Here is a 13,290-nt window from a genome sequence, read left to right as displayed (position 1 = left end):
ACACGTTCAAAGACATTTACAAGTTTAGGAACATTCAAAGGGATGCAAAAAACGTCGAATAATCACATCACAGAGGGATGTATCAACGACACACCTATGGAATATACCGTTAAAGTACATAAATGGTCCAATGTGTGAAAGACAGTAGCAACTAGCGGTGAGGAAGCAGATTGTAACAACGCCGTCCAACCACACCCCTCTCTTTGCAAAGGCTCAGCAGCATGTGCCTCAGGACGTAGAGTGCGTTGGCTGGTAACCGTAAGGTTGCTAATTCGATCCCCAGCTTCCCCCAGCTGATTGTCGAGTAGGCTACCGACGAACTGGCTGTGGCCTTGTGTGGTTGACACTGCCGTCGGTGTGTGATTGTGTGCATGAATGGGTGAATGTTAGGCAATTTTGAAAAGCGCTTTGAGTGGCCACTGATTAGAAAGCGCTGTATAAATGCAGTCCATTTGCGAAGGTGGCCGGTATTGTGTAAGGTGCCAGTAGGTACTTCCAAAATAATGTCATTGTAGAAAAGTAGAAAAGGGTCGAGTGATAAGGTTGCTTGATAGATTTATAAATTGTATTTAGTTATTTATTCAGTAAATGTTCAACTTTAGGTTACAGTTACAAATGAAGGTCTTTTAACATGGAACGCGATTAATTTTTGCATTTTTTCCTACGTCATGGCTTAAGTCTGCGAATTAATCAGTTTAACCAGTCGTAAGCAGGTATCTTTGTCAAGTCGTCACGGTCACTGTATATGTTGTCAATTGTGTAGGTCATGGTGGAGGTAACGGCCTTTTACGTTTCTCAACACACTCGTATTGCTTCCATAGTGGTAAACTACATTCATAGACCTAGTCGGCGCTACAAGCCAATGTTAACTGCATTGCGGAACGTGGAAATAGGTCTCTGAAAACAAATGGGGTGTAGAAGTGCTGCAACAGTTTTGTTTTGGATGCAAACTTTCTACAAATGATTTATAGCCTACTTTAAGTTATTAAACAGGCAAAACAACCTCAAAAACTAGCATACTGATGTATTGAAGAATACATTATTATAATCCTCCTCATGCGGACACTGCCATTCGCTACACTATCTTACACTTGGATTACTCGGCGAAAGTCCATTCTAATTTAATCCTCTCAATACACAGGATATTATAAGTGTCCTTGGATAGGACACTCATAATATACCGCCGCAGTGTGTGGGAAGATCTGTGGAGCTCCGTCTGCCCAGCGGTTGATTTGGATTTCTGTGTCTGAAAGAGGGTTCAGCTTACAATGCCATGGTGTGGCAAATTTCACAGCATTCCCCATTATAATGTTCATTTAGAACAACAGTACCAAAAAAAAGTATCACAAATAGGTTGCAGCAAAGGTGATGAAATGCCCTCCTACTTCCTAGAACTCATGCAACATGGCATCCCTCATGAAAGAGGACCCTCTCTAAATGGTTCATTCTAAGGAAATGAAAACACAAGGATTCTTAATTTCATGGGATAAAACACTTATTAAAACATAACTCTGCCAAGCCGGTTCTGCAAGGTGCCACTAAATACTACACACTGTACCTTTAATATACAGCTTAAAGTCAGCCTATAAACTAGGGGGTTGGTCTGAATCCTCCCCACCTCACTGTTTGGATTGTACTTTGTTAAAGACGTAACTAAGAAATGTACTTACAAACTACAGAGAGAGAGACAGAAAGAGAGAGAGAGAGAGAGAGAGAGAGAGAGAGAGAGAGAGCGAGAGAGAGAGAGAGAGAGAGAGAGAGAGAGAGAGACTTAGAGACAGAGAGACTCAGAGACAGAGAGAGAGGGAATTCAGTCGTTGACCAGTGTGATACGATGGTATTCGCGTGGGCCGTACATAGTGCACACGAGAGCCCGACGCTCCCATATGTTTTAGTTAAGAGAGTTAAGAGCGACGGGGGGGCCCTGCCTACCTGCCCATGAAGTCGTCCCTCCGGCCCTGATCCCGGTCCCAGACGGTGATGTCTATGTAGCCTCCCTGCTCGTCGTACAGGTGGAAGTCAAACTGCTCCCTCCACTGGGGGTTCAGGCACTTAGCTGAAACCTACAGCAGGGAGATAATACAGAAACACATGATGACACGGATTAATCTTAATGCTCGGGTGGATGGATGGTTGAATGAATTTATACAATTACAAAAGAATATTAAAGTTGCAGTACGTACAATTTCACTGAGCTTGTGGCTTAAAGTTATCTGGACAAATCTGTTGTCAATGCGGATCGATAGTGATTTAAATAATGTTATTAACAAAATTGCATCTTATAACTTATCAATTCCACAAATAAAAGAGGCTGGCCATGACTTTTACTACTGACATTCCCAAAACCCCGCCCACTCACTCTAGCCAGCCAGCCAGGCTAATTCTATAAATTTCCCTCCAGCTAATTGGAGGGGAACAAGCTTCACATTATGTCTTTAATTAACAAAATGTATGTTAATTCTGCTTTTCAATGTGTATGTGAACACTTTAAACATTGAAAACATGAAAAAAGTTGCAAGGATTCAGACTCATATTTAAGTTCATTATCACGTTACACGTTTACAAATATAAAGGATCAAATTACACAAATAATTTAGTGCAAAACGACCTTAGATCAATCATTTGAGAATAATGTTTGGTCATATTTGTTTTGTGGTGTCCATTAAAGAACGGTTTTCATTCCTTTATGAACGATTCCAATACAAGTGACCGAATCATTCCTACAACCGAGGTTTTCCTTTATCGTCCCGGTTGTATCCCAGAACAGAGAGGGATGCTGGGTACCATGCACTCATCCCAGTTGTATCCCAGAACAGAGAGGGATGCTGGGTACCTTGCTCTTGTACTTCTGGTGGCCCATGCGGAAGCGGACGTAGGGGTCGCTCTGCCCGTTGTCGTCCATGGCCTTGAGGCGGCGCCCTTCGATCAGACCAATGTTCACGATGCCGCGCCACAGCTGGGACTTCTTGTGCACGTCTGAGAGACGCATGCTCTGGTTCTGGAACACGGCCACACACAAACACATACACACACACACGCATACACACACCCACATACACAAACACACACAAACGTGTAGACAAACAAACACACCCACGTACACACACACACACAGACAAACAGAAGCACAACAAAAAACAAACAAACGGACAGAAGAAATACAACACACATGTAAACAAATGAACTTGGTGTCGATCGGTGCTGCATTGAAACACAGTGTAGAATGAGTGTATGCAGAGGCTGGTGATAGTTGGGTCACATGGGTCGGAGCAGGCCAGGGGAGAGGAGACACAGAGGAACACAGAGTTGACCAAAGTACCAATCAGCACTCGGCTGAGACACAGGCAGTGCGGCCACCATGAGACCTACATCTGTATGATAAGCCACAAACCTAAACTCATGTACTTTACTTTTGCCACACGTCTTACTTAATAAGTAGAAACTATTGTTTAAACGAGATTGTTCTGTTTTTTTCATCAGCTCCCGATGCCTCGTCTACGAATAGTGAACTAAGGGGGAGAAATCAAACCACTTAGCATCCACTCAACCAGGTGATTATGTGTCGTTTGAACACGTACTTTGACGTCAATCTGCATTGCTGAACTAAGACGCACTGGAGTTTCAGGCTATCGTGTGCTGAATGTGCAGACCACACGAATACCGCACTCTCTCTCTCCCTCTGAAAACATTATTGGAACCGCTCGTTTTTTTTGTTTGTTTGTTCTTGCAGGCGAATCCCATTAAACTCTGAGCAAACCCTGCCTCCACAACATGCTCCTTTGATCTGTCGACGGAGCCTCTTCATTTCCATTCTCCAGACATTAAACAATGGGAGGGAAACGGCACCCCGCGATCCCGCCACGCGCCCACCCGGCAGGCCTGTCCAACCCTCCTGTGTCTTCTGTGTTCAGCCGCCGCCGCCAGTGCGGTATGCTAATGTCGGCGGCGCGGTTGAGTGCGGCTCCTCGAGCGGGAAGCCCTAATTATTATTGTTTTGTAGCTGCAACTGCCTTATTAGCGGATGCTGTGCAGCCGGACGCGCCCGAGTGGGAGCGGCGGAGAGCTGGAGCCGTGCTCTGCCAAGGTGCGGCGGGGGAGATCCGGAGACCAAGAGAGAGATGTTCAAAAGGACTGCGAGTCTTTAGTTGCTCTAGAGAACAACAACTGTTGGACAACTTGTTTATTTTAACGGCTGTGAAAAAAAATCTATAAAACGTCCTGGTGGTGTTGGGTGTTAGTCGGAGGAAATCCATCGGATAAACAAAAAGCACGATTTAACGGTATGGACGAAAAAGTTATGATGTCTTCACTTAGAATATATGAGAACAAATATTTCACTCAAGCAAGGCAGCTGTTTGTTACAGTATCTTCTATTACCTTGGTTAACATGGGGGAGTGGAGGGTTATTTAGCGTGCAAGCTAATTCCCAAGCTACGGCCCAGGTGGCCCAGTTTGAGAGCTTCAAAGACGCGGTGTGAAGAAGTGCGTTGCGCGCCAAACTCCTTCCACACACTTAAATCAATGTTTCTGTCTAAGTGGAACTCAATAACCTCTTTCACTCGTGATTAAGCAGCAATATTCTCTCCAACAGAGATCGACTGTGAAGTGTGATAAACAGCATGCATTTGAAATGTGTTCTTGTTTATTTTCTCACTTGGCGAGTGATTAGAAAATGATTAAAAAACCTGCAAGGAACCACTCCTAAAAACCCTTTCAGGGACTTTTGGGGCAGGTTTATAAAACAAGGGAATATTTGAGTCAATTGCCAGCGATAAAAGGAAGATGTGCCACATGAATACGATAGTAAGATGAAGCAGACCCATACCAGCATGCACACCAATCAGCCAATCAGGGCATGGTCAACCAATGAAAGCAAAATGTGCCGATAAGCAACAGAAAAGAGAACATAGACCCATGAACACCAAAGAGCTTGCTGTAGCATGTACGACGTCAGCCAAGAAATGGAAAAGGGGAAAAACAGAGGAAATGAGAAGGGAATAAAAAGCGCATGAACTCACTGGAGAGGATGGGAAGCAGAAGGAATAAAAAGACCCCGATATTGCACCAAATCAGGGACAGGGGGACACCAGGGTGGGGGACGGAGAGGGCGTGACACTACAGTCAGACATGACGGAGGAGTGGACGGGCGGGAGCAGGTAGAATGAGGTCAAGGTGGAGAGGAGTAAGGTGGAACGTTTATTCTTTTTTTTTTACCTTACTGGACCGTTTCCAACTTTTCCCCGTGAGCATGGTCTGTGAACGAGACAAAGCAGTTACAGAGACGCCAAGCACCCCCAAAGGGTCAAAGGTCAGCCAGGGGACAGGGGCTTGACCTCCCCCCCACGTGGGTTAGAGACTGCTTGGGGATGTTCTTTCATCATGCAGTGTGGATCAAAGCAAAGGATGTTGTCAGAAGCACTGCTGTTGTGAGTGTGACAGGCTGGCATTGGTGCATCATGTGAGCCAAGATGCTCAGCCTCTGGCACACTCAAACAGAGATGAACATATTTCTACTGAAAATGTGAACATTTATGCATACACCTGTATTATGTGAGTGATTCGTATTTATATTGTTCATTCAAACTATTGCATGATCTCCATTCCCTGACACATGACCAAGAGGTCTCACAACTACACGCGTCGCAGACGGCAGACACAAGTGTCCCATCTCCAGTTCCACTTCTTGCCAGTAGGTGGCGGTGAAGAGCGGCATCCAAATGGCTCCAATCTAGCCGCCTACTTTACTTTATATTCTTTTTGCACAGTTGGGAGGGATCCAAAGTGATGCTTAACCTAAAAAGAGTTTACTTGTTCTGTCAAATGTGGACTCTCTGTACCGCAGCTCAGAATAAGCAGCGAAATGAAGACATCAGATCAAAAGGAATGCAACGTCTCCCCCCAGACTCTGCCTTGTTCTGCACAAACCGTGCAGGGGGCCAATTAAGAAAACAAATAATTGAACAGAAATAAATACAACTGTGAAACGACCGAGCGGATCCGCGCGGTAACGAGGAAACCTAATTAGTAAGCTGGACCCCTTTGAATGTGGAACACATGTGTTTACTGAGTGAGAGTGTGCGTGTGTTTGTCTGTGTGTATGTGTGTGTGTGTGTGTGTGTGTGTGTGTGTGGGTGTGTGTGTGTGTGTGTGTGTTTCTGTGTTTGTGAGTGTGTGTTTGGTTGTGTGTGTGTGTGTCTGTGTGTGTGTCTGTGTGTGTGTGTGTGTCTATGGGTGTGTGTGTGTCTCTGTCGGTCTGTCTCTGTGTGTGACGCACATCTTTGCAGGGATGCATGTGTTTTCCCACCCACGTCACATTCCCGTGAACACAGGGGGGGGGGGGGGGGGGGGGGGGGGGGAAACGGGAATACCAGAGAGTCTGCTTCGATGCTCCATAGAATACGTTGATAAGACCGTATCCATACGATAAAGACGCTGCAAAATCCTCCAAATGTACCGCCGAAAGGCAGTCGCTGTATCCCAGTCCACTGAAAACACTTTGACCTCGCCCGGGGAACGTTCACTCTATTCTCCTGTCGGGCTGTCGGACACAAATCAAAACTCCACGCACGACCTGCCAGCGATGACTTGCCACGACCCCTGGCTGAGAAGAAGGAGGTGTGGCTCTGGGAGGGTCGCCCGGCCTGGCGTCTGAATGACGGCCATCGCCGGCTGAAGGGGAGTCTCCTGTCTGAGTCGCGGATCAGCGCAGAGGGGCCAACAGAGCAGTGGGATTTGGGCTTCATGGTGTGAATGTGCGTGTGTGTGTGTGTGTGTGTGTGTGTGTGTGTGTGTGTGTGTTAGGTGTGCGTATGAGTGTGTGTTTGTGTGTGTGTGTGTGTGTTAAGGTGTGCATGTGTGTGCGTGTGTGTGTGTGTTGTGTGTGTGTTTAGGTCTGCCAGTGTGTGTGTGTGTGTGTGTTAAGGTGTGCATGTGTGTGCGTGTCTGCGTGTGTTGTGTGTGTGTTTAGGTCTGCCAGTGTGTGTGTGTGTGTGCGCTCGCGCGTGCGTGCGCGCGTGTGTGTTCGTGCGTGTGTGTGTGCGTATTTACGCATGCATGTGTGTTGTTGTGTAAGTGTGTGTGTGTGTGTGTTTGTGTGTGTGTTTGTGAGTGGCTGGTAGTGGAAACGGTGACCCCGTGATCTTTTGACACTCCTGCTCAAGAAACCCAAAGTCTTGATGGAACAGTTCATCTAACGTTTGTAAGGATTTTGAGTTTCACTACTTTTTGGTTTGGCCGAGAGCCTGAGACCAACTCTGCCAAGCGGTTAAGAGGATTGTGAAATAAACAAAAGAGAGATAATGTAACAGCAGCATATAGAACGTATACATGATATATAGGTATATTCTCCCTTACGGTTTCTCGAATGTCCCCATCTTTGGGCGACAGAGTGATGCCCAGATCGATGGTGCCCAGGTCATGGTCAGGGTACTGTGGGTCCCCGAGGTCAAGGGTCAAGTCAAGGATCCTGATGTTTGGGAGGTACAGTTCATAAGCATAAGTCCTACTGGAGTATACTTGAAATGACTATCTATATTTGGTGTAAGTCTAAAATTAAATCATTTGCTCTTTGAGATGATTATTCTTTTTTAAAACAGACACAGTAAACACTCATAGTCTTATTGGAATTGCATTAATAAAATACGATAAAATGTGCAGTTGTCTTCAAGTAACTGATGTAGATAACCAAATGCGTATTATCATCACCGACCACATGGTGGCAGTATAGCGCAAACCTTCAATACAATACGGAACGAAAGTACTATATTTATCCTGGCACAGGCAGCAAGAAAGAGCAGAGGAGGAGAGGACCTTTGATGCTCCAGGGACTCCAGGTGGACCTGTGCGGAGCCCATGAAGTCATCTTGAAAGCCAAAGTCGTAGTCAAAAACCTACAGAGGGTTCAGAGCAGAGAGAATTAAAGCATGCATGAGATTATATTTAAAAGTGGAGCCATGGATGCAGCTAAAAATCAAACAAAGACACATGTCGTTATGAATCAAAGGTTATAACGGTTGCTGTTTCTGATTGTCTGCTGAAGTGAAAGAGAAATGAAAGTGTCCCATCATTTGTTGATCTTAGTTCCACAGGAACACATCTTCAGTAGAAGCTGTAATAAAGAATGTTTGTATATTATTTATGTGTTTTGTCTATTCTTGTGTGTTGTGTCCTCTTCCTGTCCGAGCCATCCACTCCAGATCAATACAGGAGCCGTCAATCACTGAAACCTGGGGTCCGTAACAGAGGCCCCCCCATGGGGACCCACTTGGGACCAGGAGCCAGGACCGGACAGTGCCGTCCAGACCAGACGTCCATCCCTCCTACCTTGACGTACAGCGGCTCCCTCAGCGTCTCCACCAGGAGGCTGACCCTCTCGTCCCACACCGGGTTGAGGTTCTTGAAGATGGTCTTGCTCTTGAACACCTCCTTCCCCCCGATCTTGAACTTCACGTACGGGTCGCTGGTTCCTGAGGGACGCGGAGCCAGGGTTAAAGTCCTTCTGTTCTTTGTTTCACTTCCTATTCAACGTTCTTAGTTCATGTGACACATGTACTGTGATGGGCTCAGACCAATACAAATACTTTGGGTAAAACTCGGTAAGGAGATATTCACCATTTAGCAGACACTTTTATCTAAAGAGACTTAATGCCATTTAGGAGCCGGTATGGGTTCTGCATATTGCAAGAGGAGGCCTGCATGTAGGCTGCATGGGGACACTAGGGATTAAACCCAGTACATGAAGGGGGTCAAACAGCCTAATCACTTGTTGACCCTGCCACAGTCCACCGAGCTGGCATTACCTGGCAGCCCCGACACCAGGACACAGGCTGGCGGTGTAGAAATGTGCTTGATTGTAGGAATCTTGGTTACAGTGAGAGCTGGGGTTACCTCTATATGTCAGAGCACTTCCTGAGTATTTCCCTGTGTTCCAATACCCATACAACCATACTATTAAGTATGCCAGAAAAAGATTTAGCATGTCCCAGTATGTAGGATAGAAAATGCAGCGTGCCAAAAATACCAGGATGTTGTGCGACATTTCGCAGTATGCGAGACAGCATGCTTTAGGGTCTTCGGACCCACAGTCCTCTGTGCACCAGAAGATACGTCACATCGACAGAACCCACAGAGGTGAATGTGTGGCACTACAGCTGTGCTAGTCAGTGAAATCACCTGTAGTATGTCCCAGTTGTATGCATACTCTGTGCAACAGTACATGCTTTGTAAGGGTAGCAGCAGTAGGTTCAACAAGTAAAAATAAAAAGTATGCGATTCGGAACGCAGCTCATGTGTTCAGCCCAACTCCAAACCTCACCCTCACCCTCACCTTCACCCTCACCCTCACACAACCACACCTAACCCCAACCCTAACCCACTTCACCCCACCACACTATCCTGAGATAACATTTTGATTAAGACTTCCAGTATTTTTTTGTTATGATTTGAAAAATGTAACCACTTCTCTGATGAATGTGGGCCCTTTGCTCTAAAAGCTATTTAGCATTGTGGTAATTAGACAGACTTCGAACTGTGGAGCCACAGGAGAAAGTTATAGCCTTCATTGGCACGCTATTCTAATTAAAGCTTACCTCCCTTCAAGTCTACTTTCCTTTGTCACACTATTTATCTGGAAAGCAAAATCATCAAACGCACGCACGCACACACACACACACACACACGAACACACACACACACACACACACACGAACACACACACACACACACACACACACACACACACACACAAAAAAAAACTTTTCAATGAATGGCAATGCCTCAGTTTGAGCACAGGGTGGCAGCATTGACCTATATTATAAAAATCCCCTCCAAAAAAGTGAACGCAGAAGCTATGTAAATATGTAAATTTGACTCAGATCACTCACTAATTAATGCGCCTCTACACATAACAGAAAGCATATTCAAAACATCACACATTCAGCGATGCAACAGAGGTTCTGACACACATTCGCACAACGACGAACAGTGACTGAACACAGCGACGGGCAACAACCTGACACCGACTATAAATGATGAATGGATCCCTTAAGATCCTGGATCCATTCACGACAGCTGAGGCCTGGGAGAAACAGGGGCAGAGGGAGTGCTGGCGCAGTCTCCAATTTCATTACTATGAGAAATCGCCATTGATCGCCATTATGCTCTCCCAGCCAGAGTTAACCAGGGCATGTGACGAGATAATACCATTAAAGGGAATGGGGATGTTTTCCAATATGCAGGGTTGCTAGGTGGATGGTGCAGTCTGAAGTTATTTCTTTAAAAAAAAAAAGTAATAGAAAATCGATTGGAGAAAAAAGCAATGGGCAACAGTTACATGCAGGTTATGAATAAATGAACAAGGCACAACATTCTACACAAGGGGTCATGAACCGAGATCAACGAACAGACCACTTATAAAAAATGCAACACAAACTGTCTGTCACTTAGTACAATGCATTTTCGTGTATACTGCTAAGTTCAACATGGGCGATCTATACTAGGAAAGCTAGGGAAGTGAACAGAGAAAGATTCCATGTAATGCTGATGTGGCTGCTGGCTGTCAGCAGTCAGGGGGCTTTGATGAGCTTGCGGTAAGATGTGCACTCACACAGAGTCTGGTGGGATGACTTGTATGAGGCCCAGCTCAGACAGCCTTAAGCATGTCCATGGTACACACACACACACACACACAACCACACAACCACAGCCACGTGCACAAGCGATCACACACACACAAACACATACTACACAGAGTCACACACACATACACCCATGCACGCATGAACGCGCGCACACACACATACACACGAAGAGTCACACAGCCACACACACACACACACATAAAAAAATACACATACACACCCTTGAAGAGCCAAACATAAAGTCAATACCCATTACCCAACCATGTCATCTACACAACACTGCTTTAGTCAAGAGGAATGAACCAGAAGAGGAGCAGGGGGGAAACACAGGAAACACACAGCAGGCCAGAGTACAATTTCCCTTCTATGATATTACCGATCACCTGCAGGAATGAAAGTCCTACTGTGACTGAAGACATGACAACTGGAGAGGCATTCATCATCACGGTTTCTTAATGTTGTACTAGGTAGATCTGCTCTCTCTCTCTCTCAATTCAATGTTCTTCCTCTGTCTCTCTCCCATGCATATCCATGCAGTGGGCCTCTCTGTGGGGGTTCTATACTATATGCCTCACCCGTTGCTTTGAGCCTGAACGCTTCCCACACTGCCAGCTTCATGGCGCCGTAAACGCACCATAAAAGTGAGGGATGAAATGGAGGACGAGGAGTCTTTGTTTTTTCGGTGTTGGGGGAAAAGCAGAGCAGAGCGATCTCTCTCCTCACACGCTTCTGCTCAGGTGATTTATCATTAGCCTTCCTTCCGGGGGACGCTCACAAATCAAGGTATAGGTGGGGCAACCACATGTTCCATGAGTAATCAATACGTATGAGGGGAGGGCAGGTTGGTATTGCCTTGTTGGACTTTAATTGGTTTTGCTCTGTGGATTGGCACTGTCCTGATGTGTGTGTTAATCTCAGGAGCAGAAAAGCCTGAAATCGAAAGTCAAAGATGGGGCGAGGGTTCCCCCGAGGAGGGAGTCCGGGATGGGTGGGTGAATGACGGGTTGGATGCTTTATAACCGCAGTCTCACCGCAGGAGATGCAGAATTCGATGTTCCACATTAAGATGTCAGATGCCACATGCAAACACAATTAGGTTCTACACACAAATCATCCAAACAAATGGTTCCAATTTGATTGGACCGGAGGCATTCCATTAGTGGCGATTATGTTTTCATGTAAGGGCACGTTAATGATGTGCCACCAGATGGCATTCTGACTGAAGTCAATATGCCTTTGATTCCAGGCCCCACAGTGCATAATAATCCCGTCCTGATCTCAGTGTCTGCAGGGCTGCTCTCAGTACTGGGACTGGGAGCCGAAAGGGAAAACAAACCCGAAAACTTGACTCTCACTTGTCCGTCGACACCTGATGTGTGTGGAGAACGGGATCGGCTGGGGTCCAGGTCCAGACATGAGGTTAACATCATGCTGCTCAATGCATCCCCTTACGCTCACTTGAGAATCGTTTTGCAACAGCCCAACACAGACCGAGGTATCGTAAACTCAGTTAACCTTAGGTTAGAAACAAGCGCGCAGATATTCACCAGTGGCTGCCAAACAAACAGCAAAAACGCAGGTACAAAAAGGCGGGTCAAAATCAGTCAATACCCTCCCACCAGAACCTTGGGATGTTTTTCGGGTCCATCTCTTGCTTCAGGCATGTCAGGTTAAACAAGCAACGATGGTAATTATTTAATGTGTCCAAAGCTGACCTTCAAAGAACCAGGAACCCTCAGAAGACAATCAATACTGACAATGTACATTTGGATTCTATTTATTGAGTAGATGTCACGATAAAGCTCACTTTGCCTTCAGCTTTAGAAAAAATCTAGAGGTCCCTGTCTCCTTCTCTCACATATTAGTCCTTATATTAAACCAAAATGACAGTAATGAAATTGCCCTTCATATGTTACGTATCATGACATTTCACATATGCAATTTCAACTTCTTAAAATAGTCGCAATAAATAGGTTTGCCAGTATTAAAAACAAACCATTTGTGTGTGCGTGTGTGTGTGTGTGTGTGTGTGTGTGTGCCTGTGTGTGTGTGTCTGTGTGTCTGTGTGTGTGTGTTTGTCGGTGTCGTTGTGTGTGTGTGTGTGTGTTCTCAAACTACTGTTTATTTTCGTTATCTCCCACTGAGCTCTCCTTAATAAATCATGTATTCAATCTGACTAAATACAGCCTCTGGTGTCTGCCTGTCTACCCTTTAGCTTCTCAGGGGTAGAGATGACATTTATATTTCAACTCGCCGAATCATGTGAAAGTCGTGCCCACTTTTCAGAAAAGCCCACTCTTTGCTTCACAGTTTTAACTAGAGAGGGACTCGGTTACTTGGTCAAAAAAACCCTGGTGACCCATAAACAACGAGATAAATCAAACTGGCTGCAAAGCAATATGTTCTTTTCAGATTTGTTCTACATTGTTTGTTATGCCTAAGAAATAGTCTCGCCCACGGGCCAAAGACGAAAATACACCAACCAAAGGAAAATAAATCCAACCGTACACTCCAAGTCCATTGAGGGCTTATCGCTTCTATAATAATGAAGCAGACACCAACCTAATTGGGTAATCATGTCTGCTATTATTCTTCTGCTTTGGGAAACAGACTCCAACTCTAACTGAATAAATTGTACAGAATGGCTAATTTC

At 45.5% G+C, this 13,290-nt stretch overlaps 1 protein-coding gene across 1 annotated transcript in view; it reads right to left on the bottom strand.

Moving 5' to 3' along the window:
• LOC307088325 (multiple C2 and transmembrane domain-containing protein 1-like) overlaps positions 1-13,290 on the bottom strand; it is a gene marked incomplete at its 5' end in the record, with an annotated part of 120,439 nt that overhangs the window by 66,564 nt on the left and 40,585 nt on the right. Inside the window, 6 exons of the mRNA XM_079754177.1 lie at positions 1,933-2,063; positions 2,834-2,998; positions 5,215-5,253; positions 7,354-7,465; positions 7,810-7,889; positions 8,323-8,465. Coding sequence (XP_079610303.1) covers positions 1,933-2,063; positions 2,834-2,998; positions 5,215-5,253; positions 7,354-7,465; positions 7,810-7,889; positions 8,323-8,465 — 670 coding nt within the window. The remainder of the gene's footprint in view (positions 1-1,932; positions 2,064-2,833; positions 2,999-5,214; positions 5,254-7,353; positions 7,466-7,809; positions 7,890-8,322; positions 8,466-13,290) is intronic.

The sequence above is a fragment of the Pollachius pollachius genome (genome assembly GCF_949987615.1).
Source record: "Pollachius pollachius genome assembly, chromosome: 1".
Classification (NCBI taxonomy): domain Eukaryota; kingdom Metazoa; phylum Chordata; class Actinopteri; order Gadiformes; family Gadidae; genus Pollachius; species Pollachius pollachius.
The sequence above is the reverse complement of the archived record's forward strand: the minus strand, read 5'-3'. Positions and strand labels throughout refer to the sequence as shown.